This window comes from Peromyscus leucopus, chromosome 3 (assembly GCF_004664715.2).
Source record: "Peromyscus leucopus breed LL Stock chromosome 3, UCI_PerLeu_2.1, whole genome shotgun sequence".
In the NCBI taxonomy this organism is placed as follows: Eukaryota; Metazoa; Chordata; class Mammalia; order Rodentia; family Cricetidae; genus Peromyscus; species Peromyscus leucopus.
In genome coordinates this window covers 151,405,003-151,432,380 of record NC_051065.1, presented here as the reverse complement: position 1 = coordinate 151,432,380, position 27,378 = coordinate 151,405,003, and the positions used below count along the sequence as shown (strand labels likewise).

At 47.3% G+C, this 27,378-nt stretch overlaps 1 protein-coding gene across 2 annotated transcripts in view; it reads left to right on the top strand.

Annotated features, from left to right (window-relative positions):
* Positions 1-27,378, top strand: part of Cacna2d4 (calcium voltage-gated channel auxiliary subunit alpha2delta 4) — a 108,716-nt gene that overhangs the window by 23,328 nt on the left and 58,010 nt on the right. The window contains exons 7-18 of one of the 2 annotated variants that reach the window (XM_028880503.2): positions 4,047-4,107; positions 4,624-4,774; positions 6,283-6,357; positions 6,728-6,817; positions 6,920-7,033; positions 7,891-7,969; positions 10,023-10,156; positions 12,263-12,340; positions 13,027-13,107; positions 13,912-13,986; positions 17,226-17,312; positions 17,799-17,870. In XM_028880503.2, coding sequence (XP_028736336.1) covers positions 4,047-4,107; positions 4,624-4,774; positions 6,283-6,357; positions 6,728-6,817; positions 6,920-7,033; positions 7,891-7,969; positions 10,023-10,156; positions 12,263-12,340; positions 13,027-13,107; positions 13,912-13,986; positions 17,226-17,312; positions 17,799-17,870 — 1,097 coding nt within the window. The remainder of the gene's footprint in view (positions 1-4,046; positions 4,108-4,623; positions 4,775-6,282; positions 6,358-6,727; positions 6,818-6,919; positions 7,034-7,890; positions 7,970-10,022; positions 10,157-12,262; positions 12,341-13,026; positions 13,108-13,911; positions 13,987-17,225; positions 17,313-17,798; positions 17,871-27,378) is intronic. The other variant, XM_028880504.2, reaches the window with a different exon arrangement.

The following is a 27,378-nucleotide window of genomic DNA, read 5'->3' as shown; positions in this document are numbered from 1 at the left end:
ACTAAACAACAACAACAACAAAGAGTTCCTATAGACATTAAAACAACTTTGAAACTGATTTTTTAATGTAGAATGTTATAAATAAGAAGAGAACATAACTACATATACAGCAGACATTTAAAAGACACTAACAGGCAGAGGCAAGCTCACAGCTGCCTATAATTCCAGCTCCAGGGGAATCCTGCACCTTTGGCCACTTTGGACACTGGCAATCATGTGCAGACATCCACACACAGACCCACACACATATATCTAATTAAAAATAATAAAATACATTTTTAACTCAGTTGCTCTGTGATCTGTCTGGTAATAATGGAATTTAACTGAGATCAATTTTAATGGCCTGGTACATCTCAAGCTTTCCCATCTTGTGTGTGCTTAGGAGGGCGTGTGAGATCCTTCTGCTGAAAGAAAATCCTGAGCCTTTGGCGTGGTCATACTGACTGTTTTGCTTCCATTTTCCTTGTTGCTGTTGCTTTGTGTGTTTCTTGTGTCTGACTTTTAATTAGCCCCATGGTACTTCATTTTAAATTTCTTTCTTGGAAGTCATAGAAGGACATTCATGTGCTATATTTTTCCATTTTTTTTTAGCCTTTTAATGTCATTTTATCTTAACCATGTCTCTTAAAAATACTTTATAGTTCTTAAATTTTTACCCAAAGGGGCAATCTTTTGTTCTCACTGACAAATGGCGTTTGCATTTTTTTTTTTTTGCATGTTGGCATATGTGTTCTTATTAAGTTCTTTACTAATCCAAATATTTTTATTCTTTCTCTTTCTTTTTAAATGGTTTCCCTTTTTGATAAATCTCCCTTATCCATTGTCCTCTCCCCTCTCTGTGTATCTATTTGGAAATGAGCACCCGCCTGCTCCGATCCTTCTGGTCAATACTTCACCATCTTATCACACATATTCAACAAAGCAGAACATTACAAATACATATGATTATCGTCCTGCCAAAAGAATTCCTTTCAAGAAAGCCTTTGGAACCGCTGTGCTGCTGACCCTTCTCTGTCCTGACATTTCCGTCCTCACAGATGGTGACTCGGCTTACACATTGCGGCACCTGCTCACCACCCTTTGAGCATCCTGGGCTGTTTTCATTTTCCCTCTTCCAGAAGTAAACTCTCATAGAGTCCTCCCTGCGGGTAAAGTGCCTCCAAGTGTGTCTGTCTGCAGATGTTTCTCTCACCCTCATTCTCCAGTGGTGCTTCTGATGGACAGCATTTCTAAAGGGATGGCCCGTTCCTCTCAGCATCCTAAGAATGTACTTTCCCCTCCTGGTTTCCACGGATGTTGAGGAAATCTGCTCACAGTGTGGCTGTTGTTCCTTTTCCACGTGCTTTTAAGATGTGACTGCTTTCCCTGGAATGTTCTGCAGCTTTATGCATCTGCATGGGGACATCTTTTTAGCTGGATTGGGATGCACTGTGCCTCCTGGATACTTAAGTTGGGTTGTCTGTTCTAGAATACTCGCCAGTATTTATCTTTCTTTTTTGGTGTGTGTATGTGTGTGTTGTATATGCATATGTATGTTGTGTGTACATGTGTATGTCTTGTGATGCATGTGTGTGCATGTGTGTGTTGTGTATACATGTGTGTACTGTGTGTACAATGTATGTGCTATGTGTGCATGTGAGTATGTGTGTGCGTATTCTGAGTGCATGTGTGTGGTGTGTCTACATGTGTGTGTTTTGTATGCATGTATGATTGTGGGTTGTATGTGCATGTGTGTGTGTGTATATGTGTGCAAGCATGTGCCTGTTATCACGCATGTAGGGGCCAGAGATTGACATCAAGTATCTTTCTCAATCATTTCCATTTTTTCTGAGGACATGGTCTCTCACTGAATGTGGAACTTGCTGATTTGGCTGGACTAGCTGGCCAGCATGTTCCCAGGATCCAGCTGTCTCTGGGCACAGCCCGGCACTGGGATACAGGCACAGGAAACTACAGAAGGGTTTTTACATGGGGGCCACATATCCTAACCCATGTTCTCACCCTTGTGTGCCAAGCGCTGTGCTGACAGTCCTCTCTCCAGCCCAGCCCCACATCCCTTTAACCGTCTTCCTCACAGCTCGCCATTTTTTTCTTCCTGTGCCTCTAGCAGGATATTTACTGATCTTCTCGTTGTAGAACCAACAAAACTCTGGACTAATCTTTCTTTCTTTTTTTTTTTTTTTTTTTTTTGGTTTTTTTTGAGACAGGGTTTCTCTGTGTAGCTTTGAGCCTTTCCTGGGACTCACTTGGTAGTCCAGGCTGGCCTTGAACTCACAGAGATCTGCCTGGCTCTGCCTCTGGAGTGCTGGGATTAAAGGCATGTGCCACCACCGCCCAGCCTGGACTAATCTTTCAAATGTTGAATTTTCTCTTTCCCTATTTTACTTTCTCACTAGGATGCTTCTTTTAATCCACACTTTTTTCATTTTTAAAAGTTCTATAATTAAAAACAATTTCTCCTTCTTCCTTCTCTTCTCTTCTTCTTCTTCACGGGGTCTCGCTATGCAGCCCTGCCTGGCTGACCTCCAACTCAAAGAGATCCCCCAATGACCTAACGTCCTTCCACCAAGCCCCCACTTCAAGATTTCCCTCTGGACACCATGAGCTGGGGACCAGGCCCTGAGTGCATGAGCACTTGGGGGCATTTCAGATCCCGATGACGTCACAGGCCCAGTCTGTATGTTGTATTTGATAGTCCCACCATCTTTAACTATCGAGGAGATAAAGCCAATGGTCTCGATTTCACTGCCTCTCACACTCGTGGCTTGGGGTCATCTCTGTGTGTGTGGCCAATGCTACTTGTAAGCTGAGGGAACCCTATAGGCATGAAACCATAAGGGAAGGAGGAATAGAGTTGGGGGGAGGGGAAGAGGGCAGGAAGGAAGGGAAGAGGGCCAGGGGAGGGGAAAGGGATTTTCCTTCATGTTTCGACTTGAAGGTAAGGCATCCAGGTTTGCTAAGGCCCTCTTCTAAGGGTTTAATTCTGCCAAGAACACCCGCTCAGTTCTCCTCAGCACTCTCCTGAGATCCAGTTCCCCACTGCTGTTGGTCTGAGATCAGGTTTCCCCCGACCTCGCTGCCCTCAGTGTGGCCTTAGGAAGACTTCACTCTCTGGCCACCTGAGTCTAGGTGACCATGCCACACAAGTGCCCCTGCATCAAGCCTGCCCTTTGCTCCTGGCCTGCTTCCCTTCAAGACCTTGGCTTCTGGCTGCTTCGTTCCCTATCCTCACCCTTAGGACTCCATTCTTACTTGGTGAGTCTCAGGAATGGCCCTGAAGCCTCAGCCTCCTCAGATCCCACCTGCTAGCAAACTAGAAGCTGCTAGACTGCTGGATTCTGCCACGGTGCTTTGTCTAGCCCCAGCATGGTATATTACAATCCCATCTGTTCTTTTCACTCACTTTGAACCCATTATTCCTGATTATGAAGGTCTTTCTCTGCAGAGGATTTGTGGATCACGCTGGTGTTTTTTTGTGCATTTATCCCAACTAATGATTAGATGAAGAGACAAAATCCACCCCCTGCACTCTGCTAGGGTTCAAGTGAGGTCTCTCATGCCTCTCATCTCATTCAGGAGACAGCTGTTGAACACCTACTCTGCTTGGTGCCAGGAGTTCCTGACATCAAATTACTTGGTAACATTTTTTTCTCAGCCCCAGGAGGGACCACACATGCTAATGAGCCACCTGACTGGGGTGAGAGCAGGTCAGAGCTCTGGTTCTCCGTGCTATGCCCATGGCCAGATGGCTCCCACAGCTCTTCCTCCACTGATGTGAGGTTTATCCCCGCAAATGAGCTCTGGTACATGTGGGGGATCCCTACCCTGGATCTGACAGTTTGGATGGGAAGTTTCTCCCGGTAGAAGGGGCCTCCATCCTTGCCAGCTGCCTCAGTTTACAGGGTGGAGTTTAGCATCCTCACCATGGTCTCCATATTAGAAGCAGAACCTATCCTGGCGGTCATGGCCATCCCGGGAGCCAGCAACAGCCAGGGCCCCCAGGCAGCTCAGCGAGCTGGTGGGACATGCAGCCTCTGTTCCCCCAGGAATAAAGTGGAAGCCTGATGAAAACGGAGTCATTGCTTTCGACTGCAGAAACCGTGGCTGGTAAGCGCTCCCCGAGGAGGACTACTGAGCCCCAGCATTTGTCTTTGGGCTTTGCCTGGCGGTTTTGCCCCCTCCTCTACCCAGAGGCTTAGGAAGGGACTTCAGTGGCTTAATCCAACCCAGGAATAGGAAGACTTTCTGGCCACGCTCCTCATTCCCTCCCCACTGTCTCCAGCTCAGACCACCCTCCAGAAGCCATGCTATCTCCAGATCAGGCTATCTCCAGCTCTGGCTCTTGCCAAACTCTTTTCCTGGTAGATCAGCAGTATATCTGAGCCCCCTCCTTTCCCCTGCCAGGCCCTCAGGGACCCTGGCTGCCCTCTGTCAAAAAGGAGGAGGCTTCCAATCTCATCGCCCCAGCAACCTCAGTGTCCAGGGGTTACAACACACAATGAAACCTAGGTCTAAACTTGGGGGAACCCATGGAGCAGACCAAATAAATGTAACTGGAGGCTCCCCGCCAGGTGGCAATACCAGCCTTGGCCTCTCTCCCATTTACTTTTCTTTCTGCTAAAGGTACATACAAGCGGCCACCTCTCCCAAAGACATCGTGATTCTGGTGGACATGAGCGGCAGCATGAAGGGGCTGAGGATGGCCATCGCCAAGCACACCATCACTACCATCTTGGACACCCTGGGAGAAAATGACTTCGTGAATATCATTGCGGTAATGGTGGCTTCCTCTTCTGCAGCTGTTCTTACCTGCGCTGGGAAAATATTCTTTTCCTGAAACAAAAGGACTGTGTTTCCAGCCACGGGTGCTTCACACCACACAGGGACACCTTCCCCAACATTGGAGACTCCTGAACTAGCACCCATGGTCTGCCTCGAGGTGACTTCACAAAGTCCCTCAAAACGTCTGAAATAATACACACACACCCCTCATTGAGGCCACATTCTCCATCAGTTTCTCAGTGTCCGACACAGGCCCCAGCAGCGCCGCCATGCCCTCTATGGGTTCCTTGGGAGCATCACTGCTGGCTGCCTCCCCGTCCCCAGGGGGTCAGATGGGCTCTTGGACCCTTGATCTGTTATCATTCCAGTCCCCTCACTTTCCTTATCCCATAAGCACAGACACGTGGGCAGAAAGGAGGGACTCAGGAGAAGGGGGAGGGAACCACTTCAGCTCCATGGAAGCAGAGTTGACAGCCACCCTGGGGTGTCATTTTGAAGGCCATTTGATCCAAAGCTCCTTATCAGTCTGTGCAGTTGCTGCCGTTTCTAGCTGTTAGTGGAGTCTGTGGAGCACGCAGATGTGTCTTACTTCAGAATGATCATGCGGGGGGATCCGGGCCCTGAGTTGCTCCCCAAGGCTCAGCTTGTCCATGGCAGCACTCCTAACCATCACACACACACACACACACACACACACACACACACACACACACACACACACACCAGGTTGACTCCCACCTTCATCCCATGGCCTGTGCCAACAGGATGGCCACAGAGACAGGTTCCATACTCTACCAGGGAGAGGAAGTGTGCTATCCCTCAAAGCCTGCAGCTCTTCCGTCCCACACTCCACCCTGCTTCCTCAGAAAAACTTCTAGAACCTGTCTCCTGCATTCCCCAGTGTACCCCGGAGCTCTTTTGATATAGATATTGTGTCCTCTCTCTTTCCTCTTACTTAAGCAGATTAGGGGCCCTGAATATTTGTATTCTAACTACCAGGGAGATTGGGGGGGCAGTAATAGTTCATGTTCCCCCTAGTCCTACCCCTATGGATAGCTGAATGACCATCTACATGTATGCAAAGAGCAAGAGTCCATTTGTAGCTGGCTTGGTGGCCCGCACTTATTATCTTACCATTCTAGACATTGAGCCAAGAAATTGAAATTCCAGGCCAGCCTGGGCTCCATAATGAAATCTGCTGTCAAATAAACAACAACAAGAAGTAGTTAGGAATCCCCTACCCAGGCTGGGGAGGGACCTATGCAAGGGAAGCTCTGGACCTGGTGGAAGGTAGCTTGGCTGGTCTGAGTGCACAGAGGCACTCCCTCAGGGTGGCAGGTTCTCAGCACACCCTAGAAGGTGCCCCTTACAGCAGAACCAGGACTTGGGGAGCAGTTTTAGAGTCAAGATCCTCTGATTACTCCATTCAGATACCCCCAAACAGTAGTGCCCAGATGAGACATCTGTTTTCTCTCTATCTTTTTTTACTGTGGCTTGCAGTACAATGACTATGTCCACTACATTGAGCCCTGCTTCAAAGGCATCCTCGTCCAGGCAGACCGAGACAACCGAGAGGTGAGTGCCCACCAGGGCCGAAGCTCACATCAGGGTAAGGGGTGGTGTCTATGAAGATTCTGCGCTCTGCCCACTACATGGCCCCTGGGAAGAGCGAAGGAAGTCAGCGGTTAGCCTGGACTGTCCACCTTCTGGCTAGTCTCATCCTTGGCCCCACCTTCTAGGAAGAGACATAGATTAGTACCAAGCCATTCACGCTTAGTTCGTCCTTGGGCATTTGAGAAACACGGACTCAAGTGGATGTGATTGGCTGCACTGTGGAGCTCAGGCCCTGCAGGCAGGCACTGACGACACCTCTTAGCACCCTGCCCAGTTAGGGTTCCTGGGTCCACTTGATCCTCCAAGCCTCATCTCATGTTCACCCCAACAGCATTTCAAGCAGTTGGTGGAGGAACTGATGGTCAAAGGCGTGGGTGTTGTGAGTCAAGCCCTAACCGAGGCTTTCCAGATCCTGAATCAGGTACCTGCTGCTGGGGAAGCCTGGGAAGGTGGAGGGAGAGGGGGGCCATATTGCAACTACAGGTTGTGGCCTGCAGTGACAGCCACACTCCTGCTCCCTCAGTTCCAAGAGTCCAGACAAGGAAGTCTCTGTAACCAGGCCATCATGCTTATCACCGATGGAGCGGTGGAAGACTATGAGCCCGTGTTCGAGAAATATAACTGGCCGGACCGCAAGGTAACTCCCACTGAAAGTCGGGGGGTAGGGGGCTCTCCCGACGCCAGGGGAGAGTTCTCCTAAACCATGTAGTCTTCCATGCAGCACGACCCCATGTTCAGAGTTTTTTTTGTTTGTTTGTTTTTTGTTTTTTTTGGTTTCTCTGTGTAGCTCTGCGCCTTTCCTAGAACTCACTTGGTAGCCCAGGCTGGCCTTGAACTCACAGCGATCCGCCTGGCTCTGACTCCTGAGTGCTGGGATTAAAGGCGTGCGCCACCACCGCCCAGCTGAGTTCTTTTTTTTTTTTTTCCTTTTTCTTTATTAAGAAATTTTCTACTCACTCTACATACCACCCACAGATCCCCCTCCTCCCACCTCCCATCCTCCAGCCCTCCCTCCCTAGCCACTCCACATCCCCACATCTCCCAAATCAAGGTCTCCCATGGGGAGTCAGCAGAGCCAGGCACACTGAGTGTAGGCAGGTCCAAGCCCCTCCCCACTGCACCAAGGCTGCGCAAGGCGTCACACCACAGTCACTGGGCTCCCAAAAGCCTGCCCAGAGTTCTTTCCCATTAGACCTGTTCACCAGTTCAGGTATACTCTAATCAAGTGTCCAAAAGTTACAGCAACCTAGGCCCAGAGGAGGGATGCCAGAGACTGCAGGGCAAAGGACCAGCATGGTTCCGAGATGTAAGACCTGTTCCATGCTCACCAGGACCCTGGCAGTTCATGTTCTCACCAGGGCCTCTGGGTTTTCTCTGACCCAAGAGGGTGCAACTGGAGAACCCAGAACAGAGGCATGCGCAGCCCTAGATCTAAGCCCTTCATAAACGGCGCCGCTGCTACCTGCCGCTGCTGAGGCCATCTCTTGTGGGCAGGTCCGAGTTTTCACTTACCTTATTGGACGAGAAGTGACCTTTGCTGACCGCATGAAGTGGATCGCCTGCAACAACAAAGGTAAGAGGGTGGAGGAGGGGGTCCTGCAGTCCACGGTGAGCCAGGGGGAGAGCAGTGCATCGGGGCAGGCTCTGGCCAGAGGCCTCTTCCAGGAGCAGCACAGTGCTCAAAGTCTGCCCCTCGTGCCTGCTTGTCGGAGAAAGCGAGAACAGACTTCTCTGAAGCTGGGGGGGGGACTGCCTGTCACCCCCGCAGGGACTCTAGGCGTGTAGTTATCTGAAACGGAATCCGGAGGCCACTTATCCAGGGTGTATACTAAAGAACTGTCTCCTCAAATAAAGCTAGTACAAATACACAACAAGAAGACAGAGCAGGGGTAAGAGGGGACCCACACCTCCAGTGTCAGCTCTGCTATGCCCCCCTTCATTCCTACTGTGGCAAACTGACTCTGTTCAAAGACGAAAGCAGAGGATCATCTTCTTTTTCTTGTGTGTGTACACACATTGGGGAAATGCATGCAGGTGTGTGCATGTGTGTGGAGGCCAGAGGACCTCAGGAGGAGTTGTTCCTCAGGAGGGGCCATCCAGCTTGGTCTTTTGAAACAGGGTTTCTCTTAGCAGCTGAGCTAGACAGGCTGGCTGGAGAGCCTCAGGGATCCACCCATCTCCATCTCCCCAGCGCTGGCATTACAAGGGCAGGCCACCACATGCAGCTTTTTCACGTGGGTTCTGGGGATGAGGCCTGGCAAGTGTTTTACTGGCTGAGCAGTTTCCAGCCCCATTTTCTTTTTCTTTTTTTCCCTATTTATTTATTGATTGATGGATTTTTCTGAGGGAGGTTAGGTTTTCTAATTTTACATTTATTTATTTAGTGTGCACTTGTGTGTGTGTGTGTGTGTGTGTGTGTGTGTGTGTGTGTGCATATGTGCATGCCCACCTCTGCACATACCCAAGCATATGCATGTGATGGGGGTCAGAGGACAACCTGTGGATTGAGATCAAAGTTCTCTCCTTTGATCATGCAGGTTCCAGGGATGAAACCTCTTAGGTTGCCAGACTTCTCGTCAAATGCCCCTACCCACTGAGCCATCTTATCAACCCTATTTATTAGTTTTACAAGACAGGCTGTCACTAGATATCCTCAAGTCATAGTGATCCTCCTGCCTCAGCCTCCAAGTGCTGGGATTACATGTACAGGTTATCACACCCAGCAGGACAGCATTTTCTCTGGAATAATGTTTTGTGTACCGACCATTCTCTGCTATCTGGGATCTGAACCCAAGACCTGGGCTTGCAATGCAATTCTGTTTATTTAACGGAAATTCACTGAGCATGTGCTTTGTACCTGTTGCTGTTTGAAGACCGTGGATCAAGGGTGATGGGACAAATGGGCTCAGTCTTGATCTTGGTGTGGCTAGCACATGGACTTCCGTTGCAGTGTGATGGGGATGTGTCATGATGGCACCGAGGCATGGGCCAGGCAAGGTACAGGGAACAATGGAAAGATACTTTCCCAGTTTGGGGATTAGGAGGAAGGGTCCTGCATGTAGAGAAAACAGTGTCCTCCAGGAGTCTGAGGCAAGAGGCATGGAAGGAAGGGAAGGTGTCCCACTTTGCTGGCATATGGAATGAATGGCTTGGGGAGGTGGTGGGTAATGAAACCAGAAGTTGCTAACCCACTCCCAGCCCATTCCAATAGCACTGTGCCTGCCCTGAAGAGAAAAAAGCAGCCTGCTCCATAGCCTGAGGGAGAACGGTGATGAGGGAAAGCAAGAGCTGTGGACACAGGAGAACAAGAGTCACCCTCCTGTGGGGATCCCTGAACACATTCTCAGAGATCATAACAAGTAGGGACTCGGTGGGCACCGCTGCTACAACTGAGGCCCCCCGCTGTGATTTGGGGGAGTGTTAGCAGTGAGAAGGTGCCTCCAAGATCTTCCAAGCTGGAGCTGGGTAGGTCTTTGTCTTGTACTAGGGAACAAAGCATGGCCTCCAGGAAGTAGAGAGGCCCAGCTCAGAGCACCCAGCAGCTGGGAGTGTGCATGGGCCCTATGCAGGGACTCTGTGGAGCCTCTCCTTTGCATCCCGTGATCACACAGCCTTGCCCTCTCCAGGCTACTACACACAGATCTCCACACTGGCTGATGCCCAGGAGAACGTGATGGAGTATCTACATGTGCTCAGCCGCCCCATGGTCATCAACCACGACCATGACATCATCTGGACAGAGGCATATATGGACAGCAGGGTGAGCATGATGATGGCTCTGGGTGGGTGAGGAGGCCCAGAGTTAAGGGGAAGAGCAAGAGGTCAGGAGAGGTCAATAGCCTGTCTCCACAGGAGGAGTCGTGAAGGGTGGAGAAAGCCGTCCATGCCCTCCTTCCCCTAGCAACTCTCATCTCACCACCAGCTTTGTGCCCGACTGCCCCCAGAGGCCTAAACCCTGCCCAACAGACACCCCACCCTGTGCTCCTTTCCACTCTTCAATAAGGGGGCTCCTGTGCCCCCTTATTGTCCTCTCCTACCTGCCACGGGAAGAAAATGTTCGCACCAATGATTCACGACACTGTAGCTTCATCCTGGCGCCCCCTGAATTGCACAGTCTGGGAGAAGCAATGTCTTACACAGAGGAATACGTATCAAAGACGGGAGGTCACAGAAGATGTGTGGCTGAGGGAGACCTTCCCGCCTGCCTCTTCCCCCAATCACATCCTGTATGGAGCCGCCTGCCTTGGTGACAATACACAGACTAGGATTAGGGGCTGACAACAGTGGCTTAGATGGGACAAAGGGGGAAGGTTAGACGTTTAGTGGTGGGCATCTCAGAGAGGACGAGACTTCTGGACCCAGGGACCCAGGCTCCTGCCTGCAGCCGTTCATACTCCCCAGGCTGAGCCCCCTCCTCCTGGGTCTAGGGGCTGGGGGTGCAAGGTCACGCTTAGCCATTTAAAGAGGACTGCTCAGGGGTCCTCCGGGTCCTGTACTGGCTTATTTCTTCTGACCAGAACTCAAGCCTGTAATGATTTCCAAGAGGCAGAGTTGGCTGAGAAGATACACTTTCAGCTTGTTCTCCTGTTCTCTCCTGAGGACAGGGGCACACTTACTCTAGTAAGTGTGATATGAACTCACTGTGTCTGAGGACAGGGCACACTTACTCTAGCAAGTGTGATATGAACTCACTGTGTCTGAGGCCAGGGCACACTTACTCTAGCAAGTGTGATATGAACTCACTGTGTCTGAGGACAGGGCACACTTACTCTAGCAAGTGTGATATGAACTCACTGTGTCTGAGGCCAGGGCACACTTACTCTAGTAAGTGTGATATGAACTCACTGTGTCTGAGGCCAGGGCACACTTACTCTAGCAAGTGTGATATAAACTCACTGTGTCTGAGGCCAGGGCACACTTACTCTAGCAAGTGTGATATGAACTCACTGTGTCTGAGGCCAGGGCACACTTACTCTAGCAAGTGTGATATAAACTCACTGTGTCTGAGGCCAGGGCACACTTACTCTAGCAAGTGTGATATGAACTCACTGTGTCTGAGGCCAGGGCACACTTACTCTAGCAAGTGTGATATAAACTCACTGTGTCTGAGGCCAGGGCACACTTACTCTAGTAAGTGTGATATGAACTCACTGTGTCTGAGGACAGGGCACACTTACTTTTGTGGGTATCAGTAGATATAAACTATCTTGCCAAGCGGGGGACAAAAGCCTCAGGAGTCCCTTCTGAAGTCCCTTCGTCGTCAGAGGAGCACCTGGCCAGCTGGAGTGGGCTCTACCCTGAGGCATTGTCCCGGAGATGCCATCTGTCGCACACTGATGGCCACTCCTTGAGCTGAGGCCACAGGGAGAAGCCTTGTCCACCTAGGTAGGTGGCCCTCTATTGTCCAGGCGGTCAGTGGTCACAGGCCATCTGCCCCGGGATGGAGAAGTGGGGGAGGGGCAAAAGGAAGGCAAGGAGAGAGAGGCTAAGGCCTCCTCTGCAATGTCTTGACTTCCCACGTTGCTGCTTACACTCATCCCTTCCGGCTTGTTCCTCTCGCATCCGTCTATGCCCTCCTCCCCCAGCCCAGCATGTGCTCCCCATGCCTCTCACACATGTGAGTATCAAGATCGTGCTGAGGACCTGGAAGGAAGAAGTCTGAGGACTTGAAACGCAGTGAAAGGAAAGGAGCCGTGGATAGTGGTGGCCACACCTAGGTAGCAAGCTGGGCGTGAGTCTCACGGAGAGTTGGAAAAAGAGAGGGGAGCGGCAGAGACAAAGCCTTGCTTCGATACGTCACTGTGCAAAGGATTTTGCACACCTGGGCTCACTCCTCCACTGATCTCGGCCCTTTCGTCCCTGGCAGCTCTTCACCTCAGAGGCACAGAGCCTGATGCTCCTCACCACAGTGGCCATGCCAGTCTTCAGCAAAAAGAACGAGACGGTGAGTGACTGCCCCCCACGCCTCAGCACGTAGCTTAGATCCCGGGCCTCTGAGCTTCACAGTCAGCTGCAAGGTGGGTTGCAGATGACCAAGTCCAGTACTGGGCCAGCCATACAAGAACCTCCTGGTTAACTGTGGGGCTGAGAGTCCATGCTTTCCCAAAGCTCTCAAGCCTCAGTGGGAGTGTAGGGGGGTGCTGCCCCCCTGCTCTGTTCTTAGGGCAGAAGGCTATGGAGTTTTCTGCTAGCCTTCCAGATTAACCACACATAACTAGTCAAAGCAGGTAGACTCTGGCTTATACATGAAGGCCTCTAGTGAGGGGATTTCCAGAGCTTTCCATAGTCTGTTTGGTCAGAAACTGCTTCCTTACAGGTCACTTGTGCTATAGAGGCTACATAAATTATGGTCCTTATATTTCATCCTCTGGTGTGAATATTAATATTTCACTTAGCTTTGTATTTCATTTAAATGTTACTACTGAAATATTAATACAGGACATTAATCTTCCTAACAGCTGAGCTTGCCCCTGGGGCCTCCTCTGACAGTCTACATTTTTATTTGTGGAGTTCAGCCTACAATCTAACTGCAAAGAAGATCAGTAAATGTTTCCTCTTCCAGGCTCCAGGGAGGCCTGGAATCTAGTCTGAGAAGTCCAGTTTCCCTGACTCTTACATTTTTCCTTCTAGCGATCCCACGGCATTCTCCTGGGTGTAGTGGGCTCCGACGTGACCCTAAGAGAGCTCATGAAGCTGGCACCCCGATATAAGGTGTGTAGCACGAATCTTAACAGGTCTTATTAATAAAATCGAACCTGGAACCAGGTATTGGGGTGAACACTGAAAGATCAGAGAAACAGAACAAGCCACAGCTTCCTCACCTCACCAATTCCTCAGCTGATCCTGTTTCCTCAGACTGGAAGCCTCTGAGTCCTCATCCAGAATGAATCTCAGCTGAACTGCTGCTAAAAGCCTAAAAGCTTAACCAGCCTAGTTCCTGGTTTTCACACCTTATATACCTTTCTGCCATCACTTCCTGGGATTAAAGGCTCACTTCCTGGGATTAAAGGCATGAGTCACCATGCCTAGTTGTTTCCAGTGTGGCTTTAAACTCACAGAGATCCGGATGGATCTCTGCCTTCCAAGTAATAGGATTAAAGGCGTGTGTGCCACCATTTTCTGGCCTCTCTGTCTATCTAGTGGCTGTTCTGTTTTCTGACCCCAAGTAAGTTTATTAGGGTGCACAATATTTTGGGGAACACAAATATTTTGTATCACCACAAAGGTGAGCCTGAGTGGGATCCCTGGGGGGTGTATGGGGGGTCTGAGCCTTAGCTTTCCATTGTTGTGACACAATATCTGAGAAAATCGGCTTAAAGAGAGGAGAGATTTACCTGAGTTCACCATTTCCGTGGCTTCAGTACACGGCTGCTTGACCAGAGACCAGCAGGGGGAAGCGTGACACTGACTGGTATGATTTGTGTTTAAAACTGCTAGGGGCTGCTGTCTTCAATCATTCCCTCCCCTACCTAGCCATCCAACACATCTAATGCCCTCAACCCTTGACTTTGGCAGCTTGGAGTACATGGATATGCCTTTTTGAACACTAACAACGGCTACATCCTCTCTCATCCTGACCTCCGACCTTTGGTAGGTACAGATCTTTGCCTTGAGATTCTAATAATATGAGATTTAGGTATAGTTCACAAAAACAGTTAAAATTCATTGGCTAGTACAAGAGAAAAAAATGGACATCATTATACCTGTTTTCAAACTGTTTGTTATCTAGTAGGATGTACATGGCAAAAAATACATGAAACCACACCAGAGAGCAGGTAATGCAGGCTGGGGTTGTGAGAATGGAGTTCTGAAGGACAGTCCACTTCCTGTTACTATAATAAACATCTGAGACCACCAGCTTATAAAGAAAGAACTATGTTATAAAGTCCACGCTGGTTGAGCCTATTTTATGCTGTGGTGGGGTGCATGCAGCATAACATGATGGGAGCATGTGACAGAGAGAACCTGTTGGCCCCAGACAGTAAAATGAGAAAGAGACTCCAGTCCCATGACCCTCTTTAAGGACATTAAACCTCTCACTGGGCTTCATCTCCTAACACTCCACCATTTCCAACTGTGCCATGTGAACCCAGCCTTCTACATAGAGGCCTTGCTGTTTAAGAGCCAAACCATGAGGGAGAGACGGCTCAGCAGTTCAAAGCACCCGAGTTCATTTCCCAGAACCCTTTTCGGCCAGCTCATAACCCCCTTTAACTCCAGTCCCAAGGGATCCAATACCTCTGGCCGTCATGGGCACCTGCGTTCACATGTACCATACCCACCCACACATAAATATGCACATGTACACTTAATTAGAAATACAGTAAATCTTTTTTAAAAGCCTAATCACTGCAGAAATTTTATCACAGACCCTCCCTGTCCCAGTAACTCCATCCCTCCTACAACCTGACAGATGGACCGGCAGAACCCAGAGGGCCATGCAGGAAATATGAACAATGAGTTCACAACAAAAATAGCAAGGAGACCCTCTCACAAGGGCAGTGAACGGTCCTCTGAGCTTGCCTCTGATGCTGCCCAGGGCCCCTGTCCCCTTCTGACTCTGTCCAGGAGCTGTGGGTATTCTCATATGAGTTCCCCTGAGCACCGGGTATCTGAAATCCCTGCCTCCAGGGCACTGGCTCTGTCCACAGTGGCAATGGCCACACTTCTGGTGTGATGGCCGGAGGGGTCAGGAGACTTAAAGTCCTGGGAGCATCTTGAACCCACTCCTTTTCAGTCTTCTCAGGAACCCCAAGAGAGTCTTGGGTAGCAGAGGAATTTACAAGGGGGCTTCTCTGCCCCAGGAGTCATTTGGGGAAACCAGCTGAACCAAGGTGCATGCCAATTAGCTCAAGCAAATACGGAATATCCCCTGAGACATTTGACCGAGCCACTTAAGGCAAATGGTAGAACTCAGAACGGAGACACACTGTTGAATTCCCTGTCTTCCCAATTCAGATTTGACAGGGCACGTATCAGAACCCATAAAGGACAGTCTTATATTAACAGGTTCTTAAGAGACCAGTGAGTCACAGTGAGAGAACATGGAGGTTGATCCCAGAGTTGACATACAGAATGAAGGGGCATGGACCAGAAAACCACCTGTCAGCATCCATCTAGGCAACTCACATGAATAATGCTCTGACCTGCCAAATCATGGTGTGGACCTACTATGTGCCTGATATTACTGTGCTGGTGGGAGTGCTGTAAACGTAAGGACATATCTAATTAAGAAAACAAAATGTATGGAGGCACATGGCAGGCAACTGATTACCAAAGGACACAGTAAGGCTAGTGCCATGTACTGTGTAAGGAAAGCAATATCAGGAAAGCAAAAGGCACAATTTCAGAAATCAAAATAATAGAGGATATTCCAGCAATAGAATTTTAAGAAAAGGTCAAGAGGCATGCTGGGGCCTTTCTACATCAATGGCCCTAACCAAATGAAATTATACATTTATTCTGAGAGGCTAAGGATTGACTACAATCTGTCAGGTGTTGTCAGGACTTACGAAATGGCACTGGAATGTTGCCAGAGGAACAGATCAGGCATAAGAGGGTAGGGCATCCCTGTCTGATGAGTGTGGACATCAGGAAGGCCATGGGTAAGGAGGCAAGGCGAATAGGGACAGTCATACTACAATCAGGACAGAAAAAACTGCAACATGAGTAAATGAAACAACTCCAGAAGCAAGATATGCAATGACAGTGACTTCAGCCACCCAGACATCTACTGGGGAGCCATTTACAGGAGTAGAGGGTGCTGTTTTTAATGTACCCTGATGATAAACTCTCCCCTTTACTGATGGCTTTACTAAACTAAACCAAGGAAGTACCACAGGCATAATTAGAGATGAATGATTATATCTGTCGGGGGGTGGGGTAAGAAAGCAAGAAAATAAGAGAGTGTGAGAGGGAGAGAGAACAAAGAATAATACCACTCAGAGAGTTGGCTCATGGATCTACGTCAAATTTTGGAGCCAGGTGATTATTAAGCACTGTTGATCTGCCCTTGGATCTGACCCAATTAAAAAAAAAAATCTATCAAGATGAAATGCTTCTGCAGATGCCTTAAAATCTGGCAGAGAACATGATTGCTCAGAAAGTGTTCTAAAATGATCATCTGAGATTAACAAGATGACATGGATGAGAAATGGGTGGGCGCTCTGCAAACTGAGTGCCCACGTGTGGGAGTACACCACACGAGAACACCGAGGGGATTTGCCTGGCTAATGGCGCCATCTGGGCTGCCAAGCTGGCCTGGCTGTCCAAGCAGCCAGCAGAAACAGTCAGAGCTGTACTGTACTTCAGTCCACAAAACACACCTCTCACCTCCTGGCCAGGCTCCATCTGCAATATCAATTTCTTCCCTGGCAGCTCAATTTTGGGGGTGACATTGACAGAACTGAGCATCTTCAGAGAGCTATTTTCAGACTGGAAATGTTTAGCTGGAGACAGTCACGTCTGAGGAGTGACAAGGCTGAGCATCTTCGTCAGGAGGAACACATTCGGGGTGGTTCCAGAAGAAAAACTGACAACAATAAGGAAAAGTTAGGAGGGAGAACCTTCTAGTAACAAGAGCTACGACAAGCTGTCTCACGAACTCGGAAGATCCCTGGCATGAGAAGTATGCAGCCCTCGGGAGGCTGGGAGCCCATCTGTGGCACACATCGGCCAGGGCAGCTTTGCACCGAGTAAAAGTTTGGCCTGGGTCATCCTGGGCGATCATGGGATGCTTTCATTTTATGAGGGCATTTGAAAGATTTTAGAGTGGAGGGAACAGGGAGGGTGCTAACTACACTTTTTCCATCCCATCTGGCCCGCTTCAGTACAGAGAAGGCAAGAAGCTGAGACCCAAACCCAACTACAACAGTGTGGACCTCTCGGAAGTGGAGTGGGAGGACCAAGCTGAAACCGTGAGTGGGGAAGCGAGGCGGTGAGAAGCTACTCGCCCAGTTAGCCCCGCAGCCGGCAAGCCAGCCCTGGGTGCGTGCGCGGGGATGCTGGACAGCTCTGCAGCAGAGCCATTGGGCTCCCTGCCTGCGACTTTTTCCAGCAGCTGTGGACCTTTGAGTCACGGGGGTGACTGGGGCAGACTGAAATTGTGCTTGCAAACCTCAGCATGGTTTCAGTGTTGTGCTTAGCTTCCGGTCTCCACATCACATTCTAAAGGAAATCATGTCTCAGCAACACAACACTGTACCCCAAGAGCATCCATCTCCTCAGAACGCTGCCTCAGTGAAAGCCCAGAACTGTGAGCCAGTGGTACCCAGGTCCAACTTCCCTCCTAGAATTCTGCTCAGGGGAAAACGGAAGAGCCAGCGTCCTAGGGATCCTAAAAAGTCAAAGCCCCAAATCTCCCAGGTGAACAGGCACCAACTCCCTTTTCTTTCCTCTTAAAGCTGAGAACTGCCATGATCAACGGGGAAACAGGTTCTCACTCCATGGATGTGAAGGTGCCACTGGACAAAGGGGTAAGGAGCTAGAGACAGTGCCCACAAGGTCCCACCAGGCGGTACTGAGCCTGGGCTTAGATACTGCTGTGGCCTTGGGAACCAGAACGTGAGGAGAGAGGAAAGCTGAGGGGAGCAGCATGTAGGAACTGCACTGTTGATCTCATTGATGCTCAGTTCATTATTCTGTATTTGCTTGTTTCTGTTTTCACCTTTTGGTTTTTCAAGACAGAGTTTCTCTCTGTAGCTCTGGCTGTCCTGGAACTCACTCTGTAGACCAGGCTGGCCTCGAACTCACAAAGTCCCTTCTTTAGAGACCACAGCACATGCAGGTTGCCCAAGTCACTCGCAGCCCTTCTTCCCTCCCTCTGCTGCCTGGTATTTGGCCCTTTGGTTGTTTTTGATAGAAAGGGAGAAAGTGACAGTTAATTTTGCACACTACCAGCAGCTCTGTGAAAACATGTCACATGGAAAAAGGTTGGAAATCGTCACTACTTCGTATAGCTGATTTTTATCCAGACACGGAGAATGGAAACAAATACCCTTACTACAGAGGATCAAAACCAGAAACCCCTCCTGTCTGTACAGACCTGTGTGTCATTCAAAAAGACCATTTCATCTTCTTACTTAAAAGATTCGGATGAGTCCTCTGAATTCACATCATCCCTTGACATATTAACAAATGTCACCTCCTTCTGTATAACCACCCCCACCACCTCCTTCATTACCCACCTGCCCCCGCTCAAAGAACATAGCATCTGTCTGCAGCAACTTAGACCTGAGTCCTTCCCTGGGCGCAGCTCTCCACAGAGGCCAGACTGCAAAGCACTGGCCAGTGTCCCTTCTAGACAGGGAATTGGTCTCCACATCACATTCTGGAGGAAATTATGTCTCAACAACACTACACTATCCCAGGGCATCTCCTCAGAACGCTGTGGGACTTTTGCCTCTTCAGACACACTGGGAATGTCAGTAATACCAAGTCACCTGAGAGAACTGGTACCAAAAGAGTCAGGGTTCCTTCCCTGTGCCTTCAACATGCTCTGTGGCTTCTTCCAAGTTACAGTGTGCCAGGACATTGAACCTAGCATGAAAAACCTAATGTGCATAGGGCCACTTAACAGCCAGAACAGCTGTGCTATGCCCAACACACTGGCACCCCCAGTGGGTGGAGTGTGCACTCGCCCTCTTCTCCCAGGGCCCGGGGTTATCTCAAGGCACCTCCATCCTTCTCAAAGCCACCAGGCAGAACCCTAACCAGAAACAACAGTCTGAGCTTCTATGGAGAGTTCTTCCTGCCCAGGAAATATGCTCATTACTGCCAATAAACCATTTCAGTGTACCAAGACTTCCTGAAACATGCACACATCAGAGAACCGGGATGGTGGTGGTGATGGTAACTGTGATATCGGCGTCTTAGGGCGGGCAGGGCTGCCCTGTCTTCCTACTGCTAACACCACCGATGACAGCAGTCCAGATTTGTCAGAAGTCAGAGCGAGCACAGTAGAGATGCCCATTTATTCAGCAACCCTATGGAGGCAGGTTTCTTCTTATCGACATCTTACAGATGGAGATATTAGAGAAGCAGAAAGTAGGCTAGGATCATGAAAAATCACAAATTCTAAACATTGGGGCTTTGAGCCCTGTGTGCTTGGAGTGCCAGTCTCAAAGACTTCCCCAAGTGTCTGGAAAAACATTTATTTTCTTTATGAAATTAGATTATGGAGTAGCAGGTTTCCTTATGACATTTCCTACATAGTTTTAAACAGTCCTTCCCCCTCCCCCTCCCCCATCTTCCTGTCCCACAACCATGGTTCCCTTCTGCTTTTGTATTACATTTGTCCTATTACACTCTCTCCTTCAAAGTCTCCTTTGCCCCTTGCTAGCCTCTGTCCACACTTGCTCCCACATAGATACATACACATATATGATATGCATATGTGTATTATATGATTATATATACATATACATCCTATACATACACACATACATATATATGTATATAATTAGAAGCTAGACCCACATGTGAGAGAAAACACACAGTGTTTTTCTTTCTGGGATACCTCACTCAGTGTAATATTTTCTAGTTCCATCCTGCTCCTTTCTGGCTATTCCATCCTCCCCCGAGACCCCTCCCTATCTGCTTCATATCACACGCATCCCATGATCCTCTTTGCCTCCCTCCTCTATGATGTGGCCCATCCCGTCATGACTCCCTTTCCAGTTTCACAAGTTTTGCACATGGACACATTTATACAGACACCCACTTGTCATTTTAAATCTAGATCTCACAGGAGTGAAAACACACAGTGTTGGTGTGTCTTGCTTAGGCTGACTTATTTCACTTAACATGTGATCTCCAGTTCCATTCATTTCCCTGCAAATGTCATGATTTCACTTTTCTTTAAGGAGTTCCAAAATTCGTGTGTGTGTGTGTGTGTGTGTGTGTGTGTGTGTGTGTGTGTGTGTGTGTGTTGTGTGTGCATGTGGGGGGGGTGCGTGTGTTTACCACCTGTTCTTAAGTCATTCATCTGTTGATAGAGATCTAGGCTGGTCCATTTCTTAGCTACTGTGAACAGAACAGCAATAAACAAAGAAGGACAGGTGTCCTTGTGGTGTGTTGACTCAGATGCCTCAGGCACACACCCAAGGGTGGTATGGCTGGGTCATATGGAGGTCCTATGTTTAGCGTTTTGAGAAACTGCCCTACCAATCTCTATAGTGACTATACAAGTTTACATTCCCACTGGCAGTGTATAACAATCCAGTGTTTGGGTTTTGTGGTTCTTTTTTCTTGGGGAGGTGTTGTTCTTCACATGTCTAGAAATTAATTCCCTGACTAACTTGTAGCTGGCAAAGATTTGTACCCATTCTGTAGACGGTCTCTTTCACTGGAGACACCTTCCTTTGCTGTGTATGTCTTTTAAACCATGTGATCCCAATTGTCAGTTTTTAGGATACTTTTCTATGCCACTGGAGTCCTTTTCAGAAATTCCTTCCTACGTCTGTACCCTGAAGTGTCCTCTAGCAGTTTCTAAGTTTTAGATCTTACATTCACGGTCTTGATTTGTTTTGAACTGACTTTTGAGCAGGGTGAGCTACACAGACCTAATTCCGTTAACTTACATATAGAAAACCGGTCTCCCAGCATCCTTCGCTGAAGCCTGTCTTCTCGCCAATGTGCTTTGATGCCTTTGTCAGAAATCGGGCAGCTGTGTGGAGTGAGCTCCAGACTCTCTTCTGTCCACTGGCCTGCACGTCTGAGTTTGTGCCACTGCCATGCTGCTCTTGTTACCATAGCTCTAATACAAGGTGAGATCGGAGATTGTGGTGCCTCCGGCATTATTCTTTCTGCCAACAATTGTTTGGGATAATCAAGTCTCTATCAGTGTGGTGGTTTGAATAGGAATGGCCCCCACAGACTCTTGTGTTTGAATACTTGGCTCATAGGGAGTGGCACTATTAGGAGGTGTGGCCTTGTTGGAGGAAGTGTGTCTCTTTCCCCCCTCAGATAATCTCTCCTGGAAATACCCTCACACGCACACACACACACACACACACACACACACACACACACACACACACACACACACATACACACACACACCTGGAGGTACATCTCTTAGTTGACGCCAGATCTTATCAAGTTGGCAACCACATTTGACCATCACAAGGGTCTTGTGCATTTCCGTGTACATTGTAGGATTGCTTTTCCAGTTCTTTGAAGAATGTAACTGTTATTTTTGAAGATTGATTGATTGATTTGTATGTGTGGATGCCTGTGTGTGTTTGTGTGCATCATGTGTGTGCAGTGCCCACAGGGGCCAGAAGAGGGTATTAGATCCTCTGGAACTTTAGTCACAGGTAGTAATGAACCACCATGTGTAGTCTGTGAACCACACTCAGGTCTTCTGCAAGAGCAGCAAGCACTTTTAACCCCTGAACTACCATTGGTGTTTTAATGGTCATTGCACTGGATCTGTAAATTGCTCTTGCAAATAGTCATTTCACAATCTCAATTTGCCAATCCACAACTGTGGGAAAGTCTTCCATCTTCTAGCAATTTCTTCCTCCAGTGTCTTTCACCTCCTTGGTTAGGTTTATTCCTAAAGTTTTTAAGCTATTGTGAATGGGTTTTCCTCATGATTTCTCTCACAATTAGACCACTATTGGTATGTGGCAAAGCCACTGACTTTTGTCACTTGAATTTGTGGCCTGCAGCTTTGCTGAATGTGTTTATAGTTATCAGAGGTTTCTAGTGGCCTTCAGGGTCAGTTAGGGTCATGTCAACTACAAATTGGGATAACATGACTTTTCCCTTTTATTTATTTTTCTTGTTTTATTTCTCTAGATAAGACTTCAAGAACTTCAAGAGTGGATAGTGAGACACTCTTGTCTCATTCTAGATTTTAGAGGAAAAATATTCCACTCTTCCCCATTTAAACATTGTAGACAAATTTTTTTGTTTTTTGTTTTTTCGAGACAGGGTTTCTCTGTGTAGTTTTGTGCCTGTCCTGGATCTCACTCTGTAGACCAGGCTGGCCTCAAACTCACAGAGATCCGCCTGCCTCTGCCTCCCAAGTGCTGGGATTAAAGGTGTGCACCACCAACGCCGGCTGTAGACAAATTTCTAAATGGTCTTGGTAAATTTAAAAAAAAAAACAAAAAACATGGAGCCAAATATAGGGGTGAAAGCCTTAGAGAAAGATCAGAGGAATGGGACAAGCCATGAGCTAACCTAACCTCACCAACTCCACAACTTCCAAAGAGAGCTTCTTCCTGTATACTCACGTTGATCTGCCTTTTCGTTATGTTCTCTCATTGGCTCTCTTAGCCCAGCTACATCACTTTCTCTTCCTACACAGCTCTGTCACTTCCTGTCTGTCTGTATAGACCTCCAGACCTCTATGGTTAACTAGTGTTGGAATTAAGGCGTATGCTGCCACAAAACATGTTGGCTATGGTTCACTATATAAAGCCTCTATTATGTTAAGTATGTTTCTTTTATTCTTAGTTTCTTCAGGGTTTTATCACAAAGGGTTATTAAACTTGGTTAAAGGCCTTTTGCTGCACCAATTGAGGTAACTGTTTGTGTGATTTGTGTCCTTAAATCTGTTTCTTGTGCTGAGTTACACTACTGATTTGAGCCTGTTTAACCAACCTTGAGTCCTTGGGGTGTAGCCAACTTGGTTGTAATATACAAGCTAAACGTACTCTTGAATTCAGTTTGTAGGAGTTGTGTTGAACATTTTTGCATTGTGGTCATCAGGGAAATTGGCTTATGGTTTTCTTTTTTGTTCTGTCATTATCTGCTTTGGGTATCATGGTGATGCTGATCTGTAGGATGCATTTGTAGTTCCTCCTGTTTCTGCTCTGGGTAACAGTCTGAGCAGCATTGGTGTTGTTAGCTCTGTAGGATGCATTTGCAGTTCCTCCCATTTCTGCTCTGTGTAACTTAATGCAGGAACATATTAAGATCACAGACCGCAGCAAAGTTGCTTTCCTCCTAGGAATGCAAAGCTAGTTTGATACACATAAATCAATAAATGTAATGTGCCATATAAATGAGCTAAAGGACAGAAATTATATAACCACCTAGATAGATACAGAAAAAGCATTTGACAAAGTTCAACATGGCTTCATCATAAGGGTACTTATGTTGGTTTGAATGAGAATGGCCCCATAGGTTTATATGCTTGAATGCTTGGTCTCCAGTTAGTGGAACTGTTTGGGAAGAACTGGGAGGTGTGGCCTTGTTGAAGGATGTATGTCACTGGGGCTGGACTTTGAGGTTTCAAAATCCCCACACCAGGCCTAGTGTCTCTCTTTCTCTGCCTGCTGTCTATGGATCAGGATGTAGCTCTGAGCTACTGTTCCAGCACCATACATGTCTATCCGTGTATCGCCACATTTCCCATTGTGATGATGATGGTGGACTAACCCTCTTAAGCTGTAAGCAAGCCCCCAATTAAATGCTTTCTTTTAGAAGAGTTGCCTTGGTCATAGTGTCTCTTCACAGCAGTAGAACTGTGACTAAGACACGACTGAAGAATTGGGGATAGATGGAGTACTTCCAAATTATAAAGGTAGAATATGACAAGCCTATAACCAGCATTATACTAAATGAGAAAAACTCTGGGCCTTTCCTCTGGTTTCTGAAAAGAAACAAGGATCCCAAGCTCTCCATTTTTATTCAATATAGTTCTCAAAATTTTAGAGCAATAAGATATGAGAAAGATAAAAGGGATAAAAATAGGAAGGGAAGAAATCAAACTATCTCTATATGCAGACAGCATAATTACATACTTAACAGACGCTATAGATTCCTCCAGAAGGTTCTTTGATAAAATAAATACTCTAAGTTCCACGATGAAACTCAACATGCAAAAATCAGGAGCCTTCTTATATGCTGATAATGAGTTTTCAGATTGGTGTCTTTGCCAGTGAGGTGTGTCTCTTGGAAACAACACAAAGTCAGATTTAAAAAAATCTGCTCAGCAGTCTGTTTTTTTATTTTTTTTTACTGAATTGGGACCATTCACATTTAAAGTTGTTACTGAGAGATGTTTACAAATTCCTGTAATTGTTGACAATTGTTTTTCTTGCTGAATTATTTGTCTTTATTTTCTCCCCTATTGATATAGGGGTTTTCTTGTTTACTGTGTAGGATATATGGGTTTCTTCCTAGTTCTTCTTTATTTATCTATTCCTTTCACAAAACATTCTTTCCTATATTCTCATGACTGAGACAGTCTCTCCCCTTCCTCTCTCTATGATACTCTTTTAAGTATCTCCTGCATTGTTGGCTTGGTGGAACGAACTGCTCACGTTTGTGTTTGTCTTGAAATGCCCTTACTTCTCCATCAATTTGTAAAGATACCTTTGCTAGACAAAGGCCTTGTTGGAGGAAGTGTGTCACTGTGGGGGTGGGCTTTCAGGTTTCCTTTCCAGGATACCGCCCAGTGTCTCAATCAACTTCCTATTACATGCAAGATTGTAGGACTCTCAGCTATTTCTCCAACACCACATCCACCTACACGCTGCCATGCTCCCCACCATGGTGATAATGGACTGAACCTCTTAAATTGTAAGCAAGCCTCCAATCAAATGTTTTCCTTCAAGAGAGTTGCTCTGGACATTGTGTCTTGTCACAGCAATAAACACTCTAACTAAGACAACTTCCTTGCTTTTTATTTTTGACTTCCTGTATATAATATGTCATATGTCATAGTGAAGATCTTCTCTGGTCATGTCTATTTGGGGTTCTAAATGCCTGTTGCATTTGTGTGTCTATTTCTTTCTCTAAATCTAGGGAATTCTGCTATAATTCATATTATCTATGCCTTTGGTATTTAGTCTTAGCTCTTTATTCTCCCGTAGACTCTTAGGTTTTGTCTCTTAAATATATCCCAGAGTTCTTGGAAGTCATGATCATGTTCATTTTTATCCTTAGTAAGGTTTAAATGTAGTGGTTCATCAACCTTTTCCTGCACTCCTGATGGGTTGTTGTTTTTTAATATGTGGTCTATTGCTGATGCTTTCTACTGTGTTTTTTTTTTATTTGATTCATTAGGTTCTTAGTTTCCAACTTTTCTAACTTCTTTTAAGTCCCAATATCCTCGCTGAGTTTTTCTCTTCAATGCTGCTGACTTTCTCATGTACGTCTTCTGGCTTTTCCCTCTCTGTTGCTATCTTTTCTCTCGGTCCTGAACTAAATTAATTTGATTATTTATAACCTATTTCAGGTCACTGATCAGTGTTTATTAATTTATTTGTTGACAGTTTTATTCTGGTCAGTTTATCTCTATATCCTTTCTCCTATCCTCACCAACGTCCTCCCCACACCAAGTTCCTCATCTCACTTTCATGGATTTTTGTCTTTGTTTTGTGAGCCACTGGGCTTATCCAGGGCCACCCATGTGGGCACAGATGTAAACCCATCCACTGGGAAATGAGTAACTCTCCAGTGGCTATATCACTGAAGAATTGTCTGTCCCCGGCAGGCACTGGCTGCTATTGGTTCTGCTGGGTGAGATAGGGACGGATGAGCCCTCTCCCCTCTATGAATGCTTGAGTCTAGTCTTGTGCCATAGGAAGTCACAGTTCTATGAGTGCCAGAAAATATTATGTTCTATTTTTTTTTAGCCTGTTAAGTTTTCAGGTTTATTTTCTACCAAGTTTTATAACTCTTCCTCTCTTTTGATGAAACTGTGTGTCACACTAGACAACAAACCCACATGCACATTCTTATTGTCAAAGGGAAATAAAACCTGCATCTCGGGTGAAATTTTACAGTTCAGTGAGTTACAAAGCAGCGTGGTGACATCCCAGTCTTGTCAGTGTGGGAACAGGAGCGTTGACTCAGTGAAAGCCAGGCTAATGTCAGGAAAGAGCTACGTGCTCAAGGCCAGCTGGGATCCTAGCTTCCTCTATGACACGAGACAGACATTTGGACACAGTCAGATGACCAGTTGCAGAACTAGAAGTCAAGAGCTCCAGAAGTCACAGCAAGGAGAAGAGACCTGAACAAATCCTGTAAGCCTCAGTCTCACCCAAGACAGCTGTCTCATTGGTTCCTGAAGAGTCCATAATAGCAGGAAGGCACGGAGTGGGCAGAGGTAGACATGGCAGCTGGAACAGGAAACAACTGGTCTCATTTTGTCTGCACACAGCAAGCAGAGAGGTCTCTACATGTCCTTAAGATGGCCCTCCTACCCGTTGTCCAGATCCAACATTCTTTCTGCCTTTCTTTGGCAGTGTTCTCTTGGAGGAGGGATGGGAGTGTCCTGTTTAAAGCTCAGCAGTTCCTTGTTCTCAGCACCTTGACCATGAACCCTTACATTTACCACTGCTCTGTAAAGAGAAGCATCTTTGACCAAGGCTGAGGTCAGCACTAGTGTCTGGATAGAAACAAATATTTAGGAGACAGTCTGGGATTGCCATTATCCACCTATACGTGGCGCCTCTATTCAGAATCTGTTTTTAAAGTTGTTTTTAAATTAGCTTATGAAGTAGTGGGTTTTCATATGACTTCTTACTTCCTTAATTTTGGTTAACTCAGTTGTCAACTTGCCACAATCTAGAATCACCTGGGAAGAGAGGCTCCAAGCTGGGGTGTCTAGATCAGGCTTTCCAATGGGCATGTCAGTGCATGGTTGTCCTGATTCCATTATTGGAGGTGGGAAACCCATCCTGAAAGTGGGCTGCACCACCCCTGTGAGTTTGAGTTCTAGACTCTGAGAGGAGAAGGAGGGCTGAGGGCTGGCAGGCATGTGTTCTCTCTCTCTCTCTCTCTCTCTCTCTCTCTCTCTCTCTCTCTCTCTCTCTCTCTCCTGCTGCTGACTGGATGTAACTAGCTCAGCTTCCCCTAAAAATGATGGACAGGAACCTGGCACTGTGAGCTAAAATAAGCCCCTCCATCCCCTGTTGCTTTCGTCATGGTATTTTATCACATCAACCTAACGGAAAGTGGGACACCATATTCTCCCGGGCCACACCCCTCCCTGTTGAAATCTGGCCATCCTTCGTG